We start from the raw sequence: 22,819 nt of genomic DNA, 5'->3' as shown, positions 1-22,819 counted from the left end.
CCTGATATTGAAATTCCTCAGGGATAATTCGGTGCATGATGTCTGACATAACACACACCCAGAAAGAGAAAGAGTTGCCTCCCATTTTCTGTAACCCCTTTTCCCTCATTTGGAAAGATGACCAAAGGAAAGGGGCAAAAAAAAAAGCCCCCACATTGAGTTTGGCTCTTCCTCTGGTACTTAGTAGACTAGTAGAGCCGCTATCCCCGAGGACTAACAAGTGGCATTGATTGTGCTGCAAACACTTAGCTAAGACAAAAACAAATGAGATAAACATGTGCAACACAACCAGGCACTCTCAATCATGTGGCATTAGCATGAAAAAGAATGCTTGTCTCTGGGCCTTGTAAATGTCCCTGTGAATGGCTGTGATCCTTGAGGATGCATTGTAAAAAAAAAAAATAAAAAAAAAATTCTTTCATGCAGCGCTGTGGCCCTACATACAGTACACACACACACACAGAGACTGACGGGTGTATCTACTTTTTTTCTAATGAGTTTAGTTAAAAGGAAGTGATCAATAGGTGCATGGCTGAGGCTGAATGTTTCATTAAGCGAGTTCTTCAGCGGCAAACAGTTGCATTGAAAAGTGATGAGCAATGACACGCCGTAGCCTTTATTCTGTTTGTTAATTTGTTTGACGAATGCGGCTTCATTTAATCGCACCTTTGTCTCCCTCGCTATTGTCTCTGTACATTTTCTTCTTCTTCTTCAAATTGCTGTTTCTTTCCCCCTTTTGTTTATATCCTTCAACTCCAGGAGCCTTTCAAATCACTTTTGGAGAATTTTTGGAATCCCTCCTCAACAGGCAGCCTTGCAGACGTCCTAATTTAGAGCTTTGTTATGTGCTATTGATAAAGGCGAGGCATTTCAATTTCATAAGCTGTTAGATATTCTTGTTTGTTTGCTTTGTTAACGGAATGTAATGCACACAGGGAGTGCAAGGCCTTCCTGGTAAATAGGCGTATATACTGATTGCTGGTGTGACATATTAGAGAAAGTGTTTTTTATTTCAAGTGTCGCGCAGCAGAAAGTTCCCCAGGTTTGTTCTGTATTTGTTCATATTTTCTTCCGACACTTGTATTCTAATTCTAACTCCGGTCAGAATCCTCCTGTAGTATGGCCAAATTTGCTCATAAACACTCAAATGGCAAGCACATTAAAGCCTGAACAATGTGGACCTTTGCTCCGAGCACCACCTCCTGCTGAAAAAGGTTCAGTCGCCTGAGCGCTTCCAGGTTAGATTGGCTGTATGATCAAATGGAACAAACCCTATTACCCACTGAGCGTTCACTTTGCCTAACATGGCTGACCCCTGTGCACACTGTAGCCAGGAGCTAAAGTGTGGATGATGTCGCTTTTAGCCTTTGTGCTGCACTCACCCCCTGCCGGCAAACTGTTAACTGTGGAGCCCTAAGTGCCTCTGACGGTTCTAATGAATAGACATGGTCGTACTTTGGGATTATTATTTTTTTTTTTTACCCAACTGCCGCCTCAGCTTTTAAGCTCTTTTACCATGAAATTTCCAAGACTGTGTCAGCTCGCTGTATTACACAGCTGGTTTCTGCAAAGAGAATCCCTTTTTTTCCCTGAGACTTTAAAGCCAAGAGGGTGAAGGTCCGATGTGGTCTTGACAATCTTTGCATTTAATTTGAGTTTCTATTGTGTGGAGGTGCAGATACAAGGGCTGGCTGCGCACAAAAGGTCCTCTTGATACTGTTAAAGCACTTGGCACTTAAACTGGTAGGCTGCGTAGTGAATAAAATGTTCAAGGCCAGGATGAGTGAACACCAGGACAAAGTATGTGGGCACTGGACATTCTGTTCAATGGAACCTCTCTGCGTGGATAACCAAAACATTATCCTGTCTCTTAACAATGAAAGTTCCTTCATACAAAAAGGAAACATGCAGTCAGGATTGGACACATTTCATTTAAATATATGAATGCCAAACCAAAAGCAAGTGTGCAATAAAGCGTCCACAGACAACTGACCATGAGTCACCATGACCTGTATTGTTGTGCATCTCTGCGGCTGAAGTCATTGTTAACATGTCTGGCATGGCTTCGGTTCTCCTCGTTGCCAACTTAGTCAGCCAACTAATGTGCCCACAGTTCTGCTCTGACGCCTGGCAAACACTTTCCATCGCTCTAATCGCTCATATGAATTTACTTTACAATTCATTTGCTTCACTTGCAAATGAGATTGGGCTCGATTAACGCCTCACTGTTCTGCTCCACCTAGTTTAATCTGTGGATTGACCTGTGTAGTCTTAGTCTCGAGGCGATGCTCCTCTAAGCTCTAAAAAAAAATACATAACAGCACATCATTTCCTTTTTAGCTTAACATCAACAACAGCTACCACATTAGTTTGAATACAAATTGGTCTCAGATTTGCACACGTTTGTTTGAGGAAAAAAATCCCTTTTATCCATTGGATTAAAAGCCACAGGTCCATATTATTATTATTTTTTTAAAATCCCAAACTAAAGGGAAACAGTTCGCTCCAATCCATACCCTCAGTATTTATACAAACCCCAACCAATGATATATTTTCAGATGTTGGAACACTACCCACTGCCCCTCCCATCATATGGAAACAGGCAACATCACAGCTTCTAATCTGGCATTAGTGGCATCGTGATGATGCATTTTTAGAATCCAACAACCCCAGCCTTCTTTTCATAAGTCATTGTGACGGCCTTGAAATGATTCATTTTTTCAAGAAACCTGAACTTATAACAACTCATAATTAAGCGAAAGACACAAAGCATTTTTCCGTTCATTCCAGGTTTCATCTGTATTTCCCCACATTTTTCCTGCCCCGATGCCCTGCTCCATGTTCAAATAATGTTGAATAATAGAAGAAATAAACGATCCCAGGCCGTGAAAAACACATTTTCTCAGTCATCTTCACATGATTAAAAATGGGGTCATAAATGGGCACAAAACTGGTTATGACTGGTCATTACTTTTATTTATTTTATGAGATATTTCTGTACCCATGTAAGTGCTATTCTCACTAGTTTTTAATTGTGAAGGGCTTGGTTGGAAAAAGTGACAGCAGTCAGAGTCGAGCCACAAACAAATCTGATTAAAACACACACCCACACACACACACACACCCGAACAATAAATGAAATACTATAATTTCAATGACCTGTGATGTGATCTGCACTTCTTTGTTTGCATTTGTATATTTCTGTATTTTTCTACACCTGTTCAGCTTTGTTTGCTCATCTTTGGAGGTTGGAGGTGTTGTGCCTTAAGGACAGGCCGATATCGGGCACATATAAATGAGACCTTCCTTTAACCCTGTTACTTTGTGACAATAGAGACAATTTCACTTTGTCCTCTGTCACTACTGAACCTGCATTAACATCTCCGCTATTTACCACCGCTCAAAACGTGCTGAGTGTAGTTAGTTTACAGATCAGGAGCGACTTATGCATCCTTGAATTGTGTGTACGGCATGAATGTCTGCGCCGCTCAATGCTGTACCAAGAATAATACATTAGCTGTGAGATTTCCTTTTTGTTGCAAAGAACAAAAGCAGAAGCAATTAGCAGCTTATAGCTACTAGCTCAGGCCTGTTGGTAATACTGTTTGAAGGTTAAATCATCTGTGAGCGTTTTTTTTTCTTCTCGACTAAGCTGTAGATGAAGCTATAGTACATGACCGATCTTCAAAACTTGTGAGCCTTGTGTGCCTGACCTCTCTCTCTTTGTGTGTGTGTGTGTGTGTGTGTGTGTGTGTGTGCACGTACCTAAAACACTGACCTTGTCAGGACCAGTGGAGACCAAAGATAAGGACACATCCTTGTGTTAAAGACTGTTAGTTTAATTCTGACATGTTCTTGCATCTTCTGCATGAATGTAGATACAAATGTTTTATTTATTTATTGCCATTTGTGAAAACTCTCCTTAGAATCACATACAAAGTTTTACACCTGCTTTCATGAAACAGTTTGCTGTTCCACAACAGTTTAGGACAGAAACGATAGAATCGTATTGCTAAAATTGTTCGAAACGAAAATAAGCAACAGTGAACTAATCCGGCATAAACACTGACCTACTGACCAGTAGTCCTCATGGAGACTAAACCTGGTCCTCATTTGGACCAGATCCTCATTTCTAAAGAATTGGTCAAGTATAGGCTTTCGATTTAGGCATCAACTGGTTAAAGTTAGGGATACGGGATATACATTTTAGGCTGTCCACATTGCAGTGTCTTAAAAAATAGCTTTTCAAACCTGTGTGTGTGTGTGAGAGAGAGAGAGAGAGAGAGAGAGAGAGAGAGAGCTTATGGATATATACACTCAGGTGGAAGTAGTTGTGATGACAGCTTAACAGGCGAGCTGGGTCGTTGCAGAGAGTTAAGCTTATTCGCTAATTAACAAGGTCTTGGCTTTGGCACTATGTTTGTTGTCCTCTATGGGATTGACAGCTTGAACTGTGATTGTGTGCAGGCAGAAACTGTGTGTGTGTGTGTTCCAGGTATAACTCATGTTGTGGGGACCTAAATCTGTTCACATAGTCACATTATTGGGACGTGTCTTCCATGTGGGGACAAAAAGCAAGTTAGAGTTAGTCCAGTAGAAGTTCTGGTTAAGGTTAGAGTAAGTCTTAAGGACATGAATACAAGTCCTCTAAAACCAGACTGTGTGTGTGTGTGTGTGTGTGTGTGTGTGTGTGTGTGTGAAGGCTGTGTTTTCCCCCAAACACCAAACTTCAATGTTAAATCTTTAACTGTAAACCTAAAACGTAGCTAATGTAGCTGCATAATGTGGTCAGCACGGCTCTCCTCGGCTCTACCACCAGGCCGTCTCCCTCTGGACGTCTTGTGGTTGTTTTTAATCTCTTCCCCTGTAATTGATACAGATCTCTTTACTAATGATCGGGCCACAACCTGTGGGGCTTGACTACGAATACAGTCAGTGGGATATGCCTGGTAGCCCGCTCCTGCACAGTTTGGCCGCGGGCCAGCCGGCGTGTGGTGCAGACGCATGCGATGCGGTTTGCTAGAACACTTTTGAATGTTGAATCAGGAATCAGATTAAAACGTGATTTTATCAGGTCCTCGTCATTTTATTTGACTCAGATTTCAGTGAAATGCTAACTTGTTGAACTGATAATTTACCATCTGGCAGAGGCCAACAAGATAAGAAGAAAGTACCGTGTGTGTCGTTGCAGAGAGGGATCATGTTTGACTTCAGCTGAGCGTGTTTGACACGGCTCGTCAACGATGTGGATTTAAACACACACGAATACAAACTGTGATGCAAACTGTTTATTTCCCGGGAACCTTTACACACAGGGCTGTGATACAATGTGAAACAGTGCAATTAACTTTTAATTTTTTTCCCCAAACATGTTTTGGTTTTCTTCAAAAGAAGTAAGACAGTGATGTCTTTGGTTGTCAGAACTAATGATGCAGCACTACAAATAGCATCAAGGAAATATGTATTCTTATTAAAAAGTGCTTTATCTGTTTAAAAAAGAAAATAGTAAAAAGCTGACTCTCACTTCATGTGAAGGCTGACTCTATAACTTTTAAAAAAACAACAACTTTTTAGAATTTCTGAATTTGGCCTTGGACGTTTTTCTTTTTTTCCGAATATTGAAAAAAAACAACTATTTAATTGGGATGCATTAATTAAACTAGTTGTTTAATTAATTATTTACGACAATTGATAGTAGCGCCTATCCAAAAATGACACAAAGAGCTTTTGTGTCATCTGCATATTCTCCTTTTCACTCTCATTCTCTCCATATTTCATAGCAACAGGATCGAGATCGAGGCAGAGGAGTGTGCAGGGGTGGGGGGTGGGATATATTAAGGGATCCACTTACCTTCTCTCCTCTTTGGTCAGCTGTGGAGCGGTTTCTGACTCCCCCCCCCCCCACCACCTCCCCACACTAAGCCCCGTTAGATCTCTCTTCTGTGACCCAAACCACAGGCTCCGCCCACACCGGCTCCCCAAGGGCCCCGAACCAAAACAACTACTCTATTGTGTCTGAACCACACAGTGTGTGTCTGTAGGTGTGTGTGTGTCTGTCTGCGTACACGCGTGTGTCTGTGTGCTAAGTATGTAGGGTTTCATGTGTCACGGCCAAAGTGGAACCAGAAGCTTGGGTCTTGAACTTGGTTCTGAGGAAGTGTGAGTGTGTGTGTGTGTCTCTGTGTGTGTGTGTGTGTGTGTGTGTGTGTGTGTGTCAGACCGTTGGATGTGAGTGTGTTCATATTTGTGATGTGTGATTAATTACAACATGTAAACATAATAGAAGAAATTCTAAAGTCAGCCACAAGCATTTGGAAAAAGAACCCCACATAAAACATTAATTTTTTGAAAAAAATAAAAATAAAAAAACTATTGAAACATAAATAGTCCATTGCAGACGACACAATTTATGTTTACTTCATTAACACAAGAGAAAAAAAAATGTAACCCTGAAAATAGGAGAGTAGACAAAAAAAAAAAAAAAGAAGAAGATATTCGGAAGGGCTCCATCATTAATTGGTGAATAGATGTTTTACTTGACATTTAATTACATCCAAAGAGAGCTGACCTTGTTGATGCTGGGGTGCACCATATGCCCAAGCTACAGTTTTTACACTTTTAAAGCTCAGCATTCACTCGCGCTTCATTGTTCCCCACCTCTCGCACAAAGAAGAGCTGGGAAATGTCAGAAAATTTGAATGTTTGGGCTCTTACTTCCTCTAGTTGCTAGAGAAAGGTCGACTAGTACTGTTACTGTATATCAATGTGCTATTTTGTCTGAGTAAGACTGCTCTCATCGGGCTGTTAAAACTTCTCATTTTTAACTCTGCACCTCACACGCTGTGCTTTCCTAACATTAAAACTGCAGCGGTGGCTGATGTCAGAGCCTGAACTCTCAGGCTGCAGCCGAGCTTTTCAAATCACCACGTAAATTCTGTCCAAACACTATCCTTTGTCTAATTCTGGGCTGCACACTTTCAGCAGCGCGACCACCTTATATCACATGAAGTACACTGCAGGGAGTGAGCAGTGTGTGGTTATTTTTAGCACGCGGGAATCAAAGCCCCAGCTCGGAGATGTGGAGGCCTGACTTAATTCTCTAAGCTGTAGGCTAAGTAAAATACGGTGATTATATTCTGTACGTAAACCCCAAAATGTTTTCGATAATTATCGGGCGTTTGCCACATTTTTAATCCCTTTTATTGTACCTTTTAAACACGGTTTAATACATGTATAGCATGAATAATAAAATAAATGCTTCTGTATCACAGTTTTAAAGTGTTATTGTAGAATAACAATTGTGATGATTTATTCATTGCTTAAGTAATTAAGTAATTAAGTCTTGGGTCATTTTATATTTTCACTGTTTTGACTTTTTATTTGTAGACAAACTGATAAACTGTGAAAAATAATCCGCAGATTAATTGACAAGGAAATGTTGTCAAACCTTCAGTTCATGGCTTTTAAGAGTTTATTTCTCGTTTTAATGATTACGTACTGTAAGTTCCCTTCATGTTTTTCGTTGCATCAGTTTAAATTCTAGATTAACTGAACGTCATTCTCTTGTTGAGTAAGACTTTGCCCATAAATCGGCTTGGATCAGAGCAACAGTGTCGTGTCACTATGATGATGGCTGCGCTAATTCAAGGATAACATGTGGCTCCTACAAGTGGTCACTCACTGTCCAACAGACTGAGCACTAGTGTGTGTGTGTGTGTGTGTGTGCACATAAAGGGGGTGATGTATGAAACAAGGGTTACACAGGGCTGCTTACGCTCTTCTGAAACCCATCACCCCTTCACCCCCCCCCCCCCCCCCCCCCCCCATCCCGGCGAAGGAGGGCATGGCTGCTTTCTCAGGCCATGTTCTTGTTCTGCGACAAGAGTTGCAGAACATGGGTGTCGTCTGACAGATGAAAATAGTGTGTGTGAAAAGGACACCATGCTAACACGCAGCCGAGCGAACCTCTTTGCAGTTTAATGGTTTTACAACACTGAGCGAGTGTGTGCACATGTGTGTGTGTGTGTGTGTGTGTGTGTGTGTGTGTGTGTGTGTGTGTGTGTGTGTGTGTGTGTGTGTGTGTGTGTGTGTGTGTGTGTGAAACGTCTCTGACGTATGTGTCAGCAGCGTAGTGGCATTCTTTAATCAGTGTGTTTGATGTGTGTGTGTGTGTGTGTAAGGTCTTCACAGTGCACTGGGGTTCTCACATTGGTGTGTGTGTTTCTGTGTGTGTGTGTTTGTGTGTGTGTGTGTGTGTTTGTCCTCCTCCTGACTGGCCTGTCTTCTCATGTTTGGACATATGTTGAGTTTTATTTCACTGAGACATCAATCCTGCTGGCCAGCTGTTAGGACAGCTGCTCTCTCTCTCTCTCTCTGTGCTTCTCTTTCTTGCTCTGTATCTTTCTTTCTTTCTTTCTTTCTTTCTTTCTTTCTTTCTTTCTTTCTTTCTTTCTTTCTTTCTTTCTTTCTTTCGTAGCTCAAGTCCCGGCCACTGACACAAATTTGGACATGCAAAGTGTAGCTGTCAGCTTTCATTTGCACACCTTCACTAGCGAAGAGACTCCACAAAATGATTTTCTCAGCTGTGTGTGTGTGTGTGTGTGTGTGTGTGTGTGTGTGTTACACAAACACCGGACACCCACTAGAACATTGGCCTTTTGTTATTTTTAACATTGACTAATTTCACAGATTAATGTTTTCTCTCTTTACCTTGGCGTTCGCCTGCGCAGCCGAGAGCTCTTGAGCTCTGGCGCAGTATGGTCGTGTGTTGTGAGCGAAATCCAAAAGTGAAGTTAAATTGTTAAAATGTCATCACGCATAAAGAATAAACTGGCAAATCCACCGCATGTCTCACAAGAGTACTTCTTATTCTTTGGCATATTTTCACCTGAAATTAAACACAGAAATGACCATTAAGTCTTGATATGTCAGAGTCAGAGAGAGAGAGAGTGATGACATTTTCAGACGCTGCTCAGCTGCGTAAACACGTGGAACCAAAGCCTCCAGACAATCTGTTTCCAAGACAAGGAGCTTGTCCACTGCACAGAAGTGTAATAAACATGTAAAAAAACAGACCTGACAAGCAGGGAAAAAATATCTGGAAAAAAGACGATAAAGTCAAAATCTTGTCGTCTAAATCTTAATGAAGACATTTTCTAAAAATCTTTACATGGAAGGTAAAGATTATGCGATTACGATGAATTAGCCGCCAGCTTTGCTCTGCGCTCAGAGCATTTTCTTTTTAACCAAAACTCTCTTTCACGAGAGAGGAAAAAGAGAGAGTGAAAGACAGAGAAGAGGGAAACTTGAAGCTTGTGGCACACTGTTGTTCTTGGCTGGTGTGTGTTTTGGGAGTGTTCATGCTTGTCTGCCACACACGCACACACGCACACACACACACACACGCACACACACGCACACACACACGCACGCACACAGCTTTTTGCCTGTGGCTCATGTAAAACAACCAAAACACTGTCTCTTGGCTGCTTGGCTTAGGCACAGGTGATAAAAGTGTGTTTACACCAAACACTCACTGGCTCACTTGTAAACTGTGTGCTGATTTACTACATCTCTGTGTCCTTATCTCTGCCATCTTCCTTCTGTCGCTCCTTTCCTTTATTTTACTGCAAACTCATCTTTTCTCTCTTTCTCTGCTCCCTGACTTTCCTGCTACTGGTGAAACCATTAATTAGAAAGTGGAGTTGCAAAGGGAACCTTTCGGGAAACTCTTATGTCCCCTGTTTGTTCTGATATCAGTTTTCTTCAGAAAACAACGTCTCACTCTTCCGCTCACTTACCACTCCGTAGCCTTTCCCCCGTGTTTCTCCCACTACCTTTCTTTCATCTGCTCATCCCTCCTCCCTCTCCCTGCTCTTCTTCAACTCATCCATCTTCAACATTTTCTCTCCACTTTATAAAGGAGTCAGTGCTCGGACAGTGAGGAATTTTTATCCATCCTCCAATCTAAACAGCACTTGATCCCTGACTCGGCCACTGCGACAAATAGAGAGCCATCTAGGGTAAAACGGCTCCCCTCTCATCCTCTCTCATCTCCCACTTCTTCTCCTCTTCCTCTTCCCAATTTACATCTTACCTCTACCGTCCCTCCGCTGTCTCCCCGTCTGATTTGTTTATTGCTAAAGGGGGTATAAATTGCGCATGGATGTACACACATGGTTGACTTATGCAGATGCTTCTTGGAGTTACAGGTTGTAGTTTCCTCCCTAAGTGCTCCCATAAATTGTGCATTTTGTGTCATTCGACGCTAGCTGAATAAGTGTGCTTTAGGTCTTGAGATGAGGGAAAAAAAAGCATCCCACGTCCTGGCTCCATCCCCATTTGCAGGCTGTAAATATCGCCCATTGAACCAAACGTACACAGACATATCCATTGGAGCCCCTTTTCCAGTAAATCTACAATGGTAGATTCAATTGTCCTGAGGGAGGGGACATGTATCTATTACCTTACTTTACTGTATCTTTATCTTGGGCCGTCATGGAAATACCCGCCGTTTTTCCTGTATATCATGGGAAATCACCACCAGAAATGACTATAGATTTTAAGTTGTTTCTTTGTTTCTCTCCCCCCCCCCCCCCCCCACCTCCTTTACATTGATCCCATGTGATCTGAACAGCTGCATTAGCTTATTTACAACAATCATAATCCGACTGTAAACACGTAAGGCTTTAATGGACTCAGTGAGGAAGTTGTGCTTGGCTAGCAGACGGCATCTCATGACCACACAATGAGCCCATACGCACAAACTAAACATTAAGCCATTCACAATAGGCCATGTGCCCCGATGAATGCCTATAGCGCCTTTTGTCGGGATAAAGGCACCACAAATGAGCTATTGTCTCACTTAACCATTCTAAATCAGGCAAGACCTCAAGGGCATGTTTTCCACACAGTCACCAAGAATGTCTGTTTTTTTCTGTGCGTGCATGTGGTTTTTTTTGGACGCCCTCGATGAAGCTGAGGTTTCAGCATGGGGCCTGCGTGACAATGACACCATCTGTGGTATTATCTGCTGACACTTAAACAAGTACATACATTTAAAGTACATATACGTTCAAAGCTTTTTATTTTAGATGATTTTCTATCTTTAGAGACTGATCTGATTTCAGGTGATTGAACCCTGGCTCCTTCTAAGACCTGTTTTTATGCAGCACTACATTACTGTGGTGGAAATATATGTGCATTAGCTTTTTTTTTTTTTTTTTATCAAATGCTACATTAATAATAGCATTGTCGCTGTGAGGCTGTGATTTGGGTGGGTAGTCTGTGTCACACCACAGCCTGGAGTTTGCATCCACAGCCCAATCTGTGGTGATGTTTATACAACAAAAGCACTTAGGTTGAGATTAAGGGAGAAATTGCGGCTTTGGTTCAAATGTAAATAAACATGATTCGTCTAAATGCTTCCGTGTTAAAACCACACCATGTTTTTTTTCTTCTTTTAAACCAAACTTCTGTTTGAAACAAAATGTACTCCTACGTGGTCTCTGGACATTTTGTCGAAATATTTATGCATATACAATCGATTCTAGTAGACAATGTGCCCCCATTTATTTACTAAATTTCATTTTCGCACAGTTATTATTCCTTAAAATGGATCTTTTGTTTGCAAGTCAGTTGAATATGAACTCATTTTCACGAGACTGACTACGGCTGTTTGTCGTCCAATAGAGAATGAACAAAAACACCTCTGTTTAAAGAAGAACCATGTTTTACTTAAAGGCTAAAGAAGACAGTCAGTAATGTTGTTGCAAAATCCATGCTCACGCTTGGATTCATTCAACCGTTCCTGTGAATCATGGCTTGTGCCCTAATATGTACGTGTTGGATCCTGCATGGGAAAAGGCGGACGCTGCCAGGAACAATTAAATCTTTACACCGAGGTGACAAAATGCAAATATACCAAACGGCTTCTTCTGAAACACGATACAATATTACGTCTTAAGGATTGTTACCTGAAGCTAAGGCAGGTGAATGACATTGACAGAGAGAGAAAAAAGGAACAAACTTGAGTACTGGAAATGTAAGGCACCTGATACCAAAGGAATAAAAGTACAGTGTTAAGGACGTCAATGTGTGCTATAATATAAATGTCATGTCTTGTTTTTATCTGAGGAGGAACTGAAGGTTCAGCTGTCAGTTAAATGTAGTGCGTCAGATGAAAGTGAAAGTTTAACTGCTGATACGTATGACAACATGCATACTTTGTTTTTTATGATCAATGCAAATGCGCAAGCACTCGCACTCATGCTCGGACATCTCTCTGTTCAGCTCTAGCTCTGCCATCTGCTTGGTGAAGAATTGAAAAGTCCCCATTGTTGCAGTAAAGTTCACAGCAGGATTCTCCCTGAACAAATGAGACCTTATGAATCTTATGAGACCACATGTCTCTGATGTCTATTACCCCGAGGCTACGAGGCACATTGTGAGAACGAGAGGACAGCCACAAATAAGAACCCGTATCAAAACAATGCTGACATTCTCATTTGGTCAGCTGGATGGCTGCTGCGTTTTTTTTGAGGACTTGAAGAATTATTTTTTTTGGAAAGTGCAACAGATGATGTTGACAGAAATAGTTCCAATTTTCCTTGGCACTTTTAAGAACTGTCTCCCTTTTTAATTTCCCCCACGTTTGATATTTTCCAAATTGATGTCGCGGAATTCAGTGAGAATCAAAGCGTGGATCGATCCGTAAAGTGAACGTGATTATTTTCTGCCGTTTTTGTAGAACCGTCTTGCATGGAGCGGCTCCTGTCCAAGGACTGGAAGGAGCGCGTTGACTGCTTGAACGCCACTGAGCTGCTGGCGGAGGTCAAAGGTAAGAGAAGATAAAACAAGCACATCAGAGCTCTCCATCTTAGATACAGTACAGTGTACTTGAGCCTATAAAACCAGGCCTGTCTGTCACTAGAGAAAGAGCAGTGATGGCTATTTTAACTTTGACTCAATTACAATTGGTTATTTTTGCACACACACACACACTGATTAGTGATAGTGAATTTGATCTCCTTAATACACACCGGTCGTGAACACACTCTGTTTACAAGCCCAATTCCTTTTCTCTCGATAAATTGTGTGTGAGGCGAGCGGCTCCACATCCTATAAATTGCACCAAGGAAAACGTATTCTTGATGTACTCAGGTATTCACAAAAGTGAAAATTAGCAGCGTTATGGAGATGTGAAAATCTGTGCCTCAGCAGCAAGAGGGGATAAAAATGCATGTCATCCTTTCTAAGTGAAAGACGGCTTGACTGAGAAAGGAAATGAGGGAAAAACATGATGTTTTTTCATTTGTATGATAGAAGCAGGGGAATATGATTTATTTAAAAGCTGGTGAATTGCTCATTTAGATTTTCTTTGAATTACTTTTTTTTAAAATTTGTAGATTGCAAAAATTAGAGTGTGGGTATTTTTTTGTTGTTGTTTTTTGGTGATTTTCAGAGATTGAGCTCTATGTTGGAGTTTGCATGTTCTCTTGCGTGTCACAAATTGACACTTTAACATGAAGAAATGATTTCCGTCCCTGAAGCGCCAACCGTACGCACGCTTGCGCGCAAAAATTCTTTAAAACAATATGTATGTATATAAAATATCACCCTGATTTCACCTGATACCCGAGTAAAGAGCCACACGTGTCAGTTTCTCGTATGTTTAGCTGAAGACGCCGTACATAAATATAGTATTTAACAACACATGTGTGCTCTTCACACATCAACACACACACTTCCAGCTGCATCGTGATCAAATGCTCCGAATGAATTAAAGCATCAAAATCTGTCATTCTTTGATTTAAATGAAATTAAGTCTGGTCTCACTGACCTAAATACACAAACTCAACCGTGGCTCTGCGTCTTCTCACGCAACGACCTGTTCCGTTGTCGCTATTTTTATGGTGAAGATAATCAATGTCCCCTTTTTCAACTGAAAAAAAAAAGGAACCGATCACACATGCATTTTGATGCGGGTATAATGTAGTTTCTATTTTTAATGCTTACCTATTCAAGGGAGGTTTGTGAGCTCAATGTCCACAAACACACACACACACACACACACACACACACACACACACACACACACACACACACACACACACACACACACACACACACACACACACACACACACACACACACACACACGCCTGCACTCCTCTGCTGCAGCAGCCGTTTGTGCCATTGTGGGAACCGGGTGGCATTTGAACATTATGTATTTAATTTATCTCATAATCTTTTATATATATATATATATATATATATATATAACCTTGTTGCCTGTTAGTAGCCTTTTAAGTCCTCTACTGCACCATTGTACCTTTATGGTTTTAGCTTGTTATAGAGTTACAGTAAGTTGTTACAGAAGAGTTGTTAAAAAAAAGTAAGTATTTTAGGAAGATGCATAACAATTGTTAAAGAGAATCACTCACTCATAAACTTTATGAATCATTTATAGTACATTATGCACAGCAGTAACGTAGGTTAACAATATGACAAATTATTTGTATAAAACAAATTTAGATAAAAAAGCAACTCTTTAAATCTTACCACTAAATTTGACGGATGCAGAAAAGAACAGATGGATTGCAAGTGTTTGTAATGTCAGACGGGCTGGTATATCTGTCAGCACTGTGGAGACACAGGCATCTTATCTATCTTTGTTTTTCATTATATTCTCTCATTGATGAACGCCGTTCAGCCTGAATGTACACAGATTAAAGCTCCATGCTGTATATATATATGTACCCGGTTGTTTTTGTGGTCTGACAGGAAGATGGGACGGCAAGTACTGTAGCGTCAGTGTCACTTCAGTTTAATAAGTGAATACGCGCTGAGAATGATTGACACATTCATTAGCTTGACATGTGCTGTTGTAAACACAAACTGATGAACTTCAATAGTGAGTGAAAGGACACAGAAGGAAATAAAACCAAATTGAAAGTTGACATCAAACACACACATACTATTCATCTATTGACAGTGCTACAGATGGATAAATAATAATTTAATTAAAACCCAACATTTAACACCGACCGAATGCAGAAGTATGAGTTTTGACATTAAGCCCCAGAGAGCACGATAGATCATCCTGTGATCGTTCAAACAGACAAACGGAGAAAACCGTTAATGGCTTTCTGTTTTGACTGTTGCCCCCCAGCAGGTGCTGGGAATGATCCTGATAAATGGAAAATATCTGACATAGTTATTGGTGCCAGAAGTGCTGAAGGAACACAGAACTCCCTAATCCACAGAGATGAATCACGGTGCCAATTTCACAACGGACTTCACTTCACAAAAATAAGAAGGGAAATATGGGAAGAAGTCTGCATGTGCGTGTTTTCTGAGACACGACAGGATTATATAGTATCCATTTGTATAAGAAGATGAAGGGCCTGTCTACACGGAAACAACCCAGCATAGGTTTTTTTTTTTTTTTTTTAATCATATTGGTGTTTCATCCACATGGAATGTATGTATTTTTTAAAAATAGGTTCCAGAGTGGGAAAATCTCGCCCCCTTTTTGAATACGCTACTTTGGGAAAATAATGATGTGGTAGTCCCACCTCTCTCTCACGCTGGCATTCACTGTCCCTATCCTCGTCGTCGTCATCATCATACGATTGTGTTTGGAGACACCAGATATCACTAGAACACGTCCCGTCCGCAGCGAGTTCACAAAATCGTAAAAATGAGGGGAGTAGATAACAAAAACAGACACTTTTTTTTCTTGTCTGTGTGTCTCTCTCTTCCTCTCTCTGTCTACAGTCGCAGACCGTCTCTCTGCCTGCAGTAAATAGAGTTAGATGAAGCTCACTCGTGCGGCAGAACTGAACATTTCCTTCTCAGAAAGTAGTTAGGGTTCTGATAGAAAGTCACTAAGTTGTCAACACTATATTGTTTGATCTGTTTGCTTTATGATAACTTATATTTTCTTATATGTTTATGGCTTGGTTTGGCTTGGTTCATTCTTTCTCCGTTTTTGTGGCGCAGCAGCATCACAGCCAGTCTCTTACAGGCCTTTTGGAATGTTTTCTGAGACAACGGCGTGTTTACGGGAAGCGTTTTCAAAAACGACAAAGACAAAAGATTGTTTGAGTCTCGCTCCGTTTCTGTGTGGATATGGGATGGGGCCTAAATTGGTCCAGAGGGCTTGAGGTGACTGACAGGGTGATAAAATGACAAGAGAAGAGAAGGGGGAGTGGAGGAGGTGACTGAGAGAGCTTGTGAGAAAACGGCAGCGGGGATACAAAAGGATGTGAGGCTATAAGGGATAGTGGGAAAGATAGGATGAAAAGTTGTGAAAAAGTAAAAGAAGCAAAGTAAATGGGAAGAAGGAGAGCAGAGGAGAGGAGAGGAGAGGAGAGGAGAGGGAATCTGGACTTGGAAGTACAGTAACTGATGGGGGGTTGTTTGGGGAAAAGCGAAAAAAAGGAATAATGAAAGCACGAAAAAAAGAGACAAGAACAGGAGAATGTTGCCTTTGATACAGGGGTGCTGAGGGGCAATCTCTCTCTCTCTCTCTGTGTGTGTGTGTGTGTGTGTGTGTGTGTGTGTGGGTGGGGGGTGAGAGGATCTGGGGGTACAATAGGGCCCTGACAAGACTACAATGGAGACTCTGTTAGTATGCAGGTAGTGTTGGGGCCACCCTGCAGTCTCCCTTCATGGCCCCAGGGCAAGACCTTACACACACACACACACACACACACACACACACATGTGCATGCACACGCACAGGCACACACTCACACACACACACAAGCAAAAAGTTCAAAACAAGATAAACTTAACTGTGGAAAGTGTGTGAGTTCATGTCCCACACATTCATGCATGCATGCGCGTGCACACACAAACACACACACACACACACATGCACATCCATAAAGAACACAATGAACTTTTCTCTGTGTTCCCCATTCACACTGAAAGAAACCTCTTTGACACACACACACGCAAAAGGAAAATCAAGAAAATGTTGACCATGAGTGATAAAGACTCACTAAACAAGAATAATTACATCCAAGAGCAACAACAACTGTTGCTACAGAGGCAAGGCAGCGTTGCCTATAATTAATATAAATTATCCAAAGGGTTGAACTCGTATAAATACAGCATATACACAATATGAGATGTTGCTGTGGTGAAAATGCATTGAATGTTTGTATTATCTCAAAGAAGAGAGTGGAGGTCAAACAATGTTATGTATTTGCCTTGAGAGGAAACAAAAGGGAACGTTTTAGTTTTGCTGTCAGTGTTTCTTATTGGACATAATCTAGAAACTGGACAGTCTCACTGGTGTTGATCCCAAGAATGTCCAAATCATAAAACTGCCAAAAAAAAAAAAAGTGTGTGACAGCCACTTATTTTAAAAGGATAAGTCAAACTGATTTTATTGTTCTCGAGAGCAGACACTGGGTTATAAACACTGACAGCATGTAGAGACAAGACAGAAAATAATAAGTAGTACGATGTAACTACAAGATTTATGGGAATCTGGGAATGAGGGTTTTCACTTGGCCAAACACGTGTGCAGACATTTGTTAAAAATGTGGGAATTTTGTATTGAGAAAATGTCCAAAACATCACAAACTGAAGGAGAAAACATGGTGCAGTAATGGCCCTTCAGTCTTCTTCATCGCAGACCTTCACCAAACATCTTAATGTTGTTTTACACATGAACGGTTTGAATGTAAATGAAAAAAGTTGCAATTTTAACAACCATGTGCACTGTGTGGGTGGGTTTTCTCCGGGTTCTTTCGGGTTCCTTCCACAGTCCAAGAACAGGCAATATGGGGATTAGACAAATTGGACCCCCGCGACCCTCGTGTGGAGGATAAAGCAGTAGAAACTAAATGGATGGATGTTCACAGAACAATTCTGAGAAGTAACTAAATACAACCATGTCATGTCGTCTGCTCTGGCCACAGAGCTAGAGTGGATTAATCAACTCCATCATTCATTTCTTTAAACATCTGGCTGACTATAACATGTTCTAATCTCTTGTCCAGGTACACCAGAGTCCCTGGAGGAGAAGGAGCACCAACTTTCCACCATGATCAGCCAGCTGATCAATCTGAGAGAGCAGCTCCTCGCCGCCCATGATGAGCAGAAAAAGATGGCCGCCTCACAGCTGGAAAAGCAGAGACAACAGATGGAGCTGGCCAGGCAGCAGCAGGAGCAGGTAGACGGGGCTGGAGAGGATGTTTGTAGACGTGTAATAGTTATGCAAAGAGCAAAGAGAGTCTTCTCCACACAGAAAATCCTTTTAGCAGCTGTACTTTGTTTCACTTAAGGAAAGAAAAACGGTCAATCAGGTGATCAGACTGATTTTTCGATGTTTTTTCATGGCCATTATGTTCTGCAGACCAATCTCCTAGATCACTGTGAACTATTGACCATTGTCACAACTGGATTCACCTCCAAATAACATAATCAAATCAGCTGTTCCCAAGTCTCATTACTTGTAAGCACTTAATGTGAAGCATTGTGTTCCTGTGAACTGCTGCTGTCTGTTGAGTTTGACACAGTTTGAACACTGACACTTTTTCCTTTGCTGTGGTGAAGCTGTTGGTTATAAGAGACAAAAGTTTCAAAATAAAGTTCGTTAAATGTCTGATAAATATGTAAAGAGTGCCGTTGCACTAATGTTTTGAGGGTTTTTCCATTTTCCTGGTGAAGGTGGTTCATAAAATCATAACTGACTGAAATGATGGTCAACGTTGTTCTTAAGACAACAAACAACAACAACAAAAAACAAAAAAGCTGAAATTATGTTTTCGACGTTTGTGACTTTAAAAGTTGAAGCGTGCCTTCAGTTGTCAGAGAAAGACAGTCGGAGTAAAAAGCATGTGACGGAGGGAGAGAGGTGTCTAGGTGAGCTGCTCTTTGTTTTCGCTCTCTGCCGACATGTTACTGTAGGTCGGCATACGACAGGCTCTGTTTGGACAAGTACATACCTCCCATCACAACACATTCCACTTTCCACGGCTTTACAAAGGACCTGGGAAGACGTAGAGGGTGAAAAGAAAGACAGATTCCAATATCAGCCAGTCATTTGGCTGTTGAGACTTGATAGGATAATGCCCTACAGACAAACCCCGAGAAATCTGCCTTTAATGAAATATGACATGTGTGCAAATGGGGCGCCGCCTCCCATTCAGCAGCCTGTAATTACATTTCAGAATAAATATACTAAACGACTCCTCAAGAAAAAAAAGAGAGAGGCAGCTGCTTTACTTTTCTAAGTGTGAGCGAGCAGAATCAAATAGTTGTCGCGTTGCCCCTTTAAAGATTTTAACTTCCCCAACTAAACCCTTGTGAAAAAAAAGGATATATAAGTGTGATTGCCCCCCCCCCCCCGTCTTGTTTATGGGTGCTGGATGTTTCTGGTTGGCTTAGTAAACATGTCAGTCTAACAGGTTTATTGTGAGTTAAGAGATCTGCATTGGAACTTTTCACACTGCTTATTGCATTAATTAGCTGTACCATCAGTCACACCAGCGTCTTTGTCGGAGAACAGGCGTTTTCTGTATGACTGAGCTGCAATAACACACGTGTTCTGAGGCTCACGTCTTAGGTCCATTCTGCGGTTAGTCTCAGGCAACAAATCAGTTGGGCTGAGCTCAGAGAGAGATTGTGGTTTTTGTATAAACATAAGTAAACAGGTGGTGTCTGAGGTCAGAGTGGACTTTTTTTTTTCTTTGTTTTTACCCTAACCGCAATCTTTCCCCTAAAGCAACTGCTGTATGTAAACATAACCATAAAAACTATATCTGTAAAAGTCACGCTACGCTCACTACAGATGTATATTGTTCTTGATGATTGGATGTTTTTGTTGGAAAACACATCTCTATCAACCAAGTGCGACTTGTAAAATATGCACATTTACACATTGACTCCATTATGTTATTAGAAAACTATAAATCAGTTGCTTTTTTGTTGTTGAAGTTTAACTTACAGAAACCTAAATTGTTGGAGGCAGATTTGGTTAGGGTGGGGAGATCGTAATCTGAGGTCAAACAGACATTTAACTCACTCGCACTCTATCTTCTTGCTCCTTTGACCTCTGTAGATCAGGCTTCAGGACAGTTAGTGGTCTTGAGCAATGTTACTTTCATTGATGCAGCTCTGGTCTACTCATTCTTTGCTGTTTTATTCCAAACTCCCTGCTTCTGTTTTGACCGATGTTCACCAAAGATTAGTCAGGTTTCCAAATGACGTAGATTGGCTGGAATCCAGGAGCAGTTTCTTGGAGCAATAACAGGCTGCTTCCCACAGATCACTGAGGTTCATCAAAGCTATGAAAAAAGCATCGAGCGGTCAGCAAAGTGTCTGGCCTCTAAATACATACAGCCTCTAAACAACTTTGTTTTTTTGGCTTTAATGTGTCATTATGGTGTTGAAATTGATTGCATAGCGTAATAGCAGTAGAAATGTACACCGTATGCATCTACAGCGATCCTCGAAAGTCTTACTTTCTTGGGTTTTTATGGGATAAAAAAGACAAACTGTGTAATTCATCACAAACAATAAAGAGAATAGTGTTCATTCGGCGCATTTCATGTTTTTCACACGACCTATGGATCCCCTGTAAATTAAAAAAATATTCTAGTAAACAGCGATTTTTGTTGGGTTAAACATTTTCACTCAGCTTTTTTTATGATTGATACTGTAAAACATAATTCTGGATTATTTACAAAATAAGCAAATAAAACAGCAGGTTGCCAAAAAATAAAGCATAACCACAATGAGTCCCTCTTATTATATCCAAATTATGAAGAACAAATATACATATAATCAACCTTGTTTTCTCTTAACCTGCTATTTTCTCTTCCTCTCATCATGTCCATGCAGATTGCCAGACAACAGCAGCAGCTCCTGCAGCAGCAGCAAAAGATAAACATTCTCCAGCAACAGATCCAGGTTAGTTGCACATACACATTCTTCACATTTTTCAGCTTACGACTTCTGCCCCTTACAGACTCCCCTTATTTCTTCCGCATCATCCCCTAATTTTGTCCTGAGTCTGTGTTGTCTTCCTTTACTATAGAGTCATTTGTGATTGGAAAGTTACAAAAGTGGTGGTGAACATTTCTTCTAATTCTATGCTTTGCCCTCAACTGAAAGGTAAAATCGTTGGACCACAACATAACAGGGAACCAATAATTGTCCCGTACCATTTGCTGAATTGTTTACATTTGCATTGATCACTTTGTGATCTGTAGTGCAGCCTCTGCTGGACTTTCTCCTTTCTATTTATCGCCATATTTTTTCTCTCCTTAACTTAAACCACCTTGTAACTCTTTCATTAGTAATGGCTTTATTTTGAATTAACATCAGTGATGGGAGTTACGGCGTGAAACAGTAAAGACTTTACTAACGGCTAACTATGACTTTTTTGTCAAATGTCGGACAACATAATAAATTATTACTTTTTTGTCAAATTTTGTACAACATAGTATAGTATGACGTTTTTGTCAAATTTTGGACGACATAGTAAAATATGACATTTTTGTCAAATTTTGGCCCAAAAATGTTTTTTCAAAAAAATTGTCAAATTTTGGACCAAAAATGTAATTTAAAAAAAGAGTCAAATTTTGTACGACATAGTATAGTATGACGTTTTTGTCTAATTTTGGACCGGAATTTTTTTTTCAACAAAATTGTCAAATTTTTGACGACATAGTATAGTCTGATGTTTTTGTCATATTTTGGACATAATATAGTATGGAGTTCTTGCCAAATTTTTTTTTTTTTTTAATTATCAAATTTTGGATGACATGGTATAGTATGACGTTTTAGTCAGATTTTGGAAGGCATACTATAGTATGACTTTTTCGTTAAATTTTGGACCAGATAAGACACAGTTTAACATATATTGTATCTTAGTTAGCTCAGCGATTTTTTTTTCAAATTTTAGACCAGAAAATGTTTTTCAAAAATGTTTTCAAATTTTGGATGACATAGTATAGTATGACGTTTTTGTCAATTTTTGGACGATAAAGTATAGTATGGGTTTTTGCCAATTTTTAGGAGAAGATACACGTCGTTTCTCAGTTAGCTCTGCGGTCTATGCTGTTGACTATGGGTGCCAGCCCATTCTTGGGGAACCAGGTTCGAATCCTACCCTGGATAGTAACAAAAGCATCATTAGGTGATTTAGGATGACATAGTATAAAATGACATTTTAGTCAAATTTCAGACAACGTATGACGTTTATTTCAAATTTTTGACCAAAAAATGTTTTTCAAAAAAAGTTACAATTTTGGACGACATAGTGTTGTATGACGTTTTTTTCCAAAATTTTGACCAGATTTTTTTTTTCTCAAAAGTTGTCAAAGGTGGACCGCATAGTATAGTATGTCGTTTTTTTCATTTTGGACCAATTTTTTTTTTTTCAAAAAAAGTTACATTTTGGAAGACATAGTATAGTATGACGTACTACATAGTATAATATGACGTTTTTGTCAAGGTTTGGACCAAAAAAATGTTTTTCAGAAAAATTGTCCCATTTTGGACGAAATAGTGTAGTATGACATTGAGGTCAACAACATAGTATAGTATGACGTTTTTGTCAAGTTTTGGACCAAAAAAATGTTTTTCAAAAAAATTGTCAGATTTTGGACGACAGTATAGTATGTCGTTTTTGCCAATTTTTTGACCAAATTTCTTTTTTCAAAAAATTGTCACATTTTGGACTACATAGTATAGTATGACGTACTACATAATATAGTATGTTATTTTTGTCAAATTTTGGACCAATTTGTTTTTGTTTTAAATGGTCACATTTTGGACGACATAGTATAGT

At 40.3% G+C, this 22,819-nt stretch overlaps 1 protein-coding gene across 1 annotated transcript in view; it reads left to right on the top strand.

The window, feature by feature from the left end:
• The window catches only part of LOC310930227 (transcription factor SOX-6-like), a 79,031-nt gene that overhangs the window by 22,919 nt on the left and 33,293 nt on the right, over positions 1-22,819 (top strand). The window contains exons 4-6 of the mRNA XM_083893144.1: positions 12,749-12,838; positions 18,021-18,193; positions 20,866-20,934. Coding sequence (XP_083749270.1) covers positions 12,749-12,838; positions 18,021-18,193; positions 20,866-20,934 — 332 coding nt within the window. The remainder of the gene's footprint in view (positions 1-12,748; positions 12,839-18,020; positions 18,194-20,865; positions 20,935-22,819) is intronic.

The sequence above is a fragment of the Microchirus variegatus genome (genome assembly GCF_963457635.1).
Source record: "Microchirus variegatus genome assembly, chromosome: 8".
In the NCBI taxonomy this organism is placed as follows: Eukaryota; Metazoa; Chordata; class Actinopteri; order Pleuronectiformes; family Soleidae; genus Microchirus; species Microchirus variegatus.
This window is presented reverse-complemented; position numbering and strand designations above follow the sequence as displayed.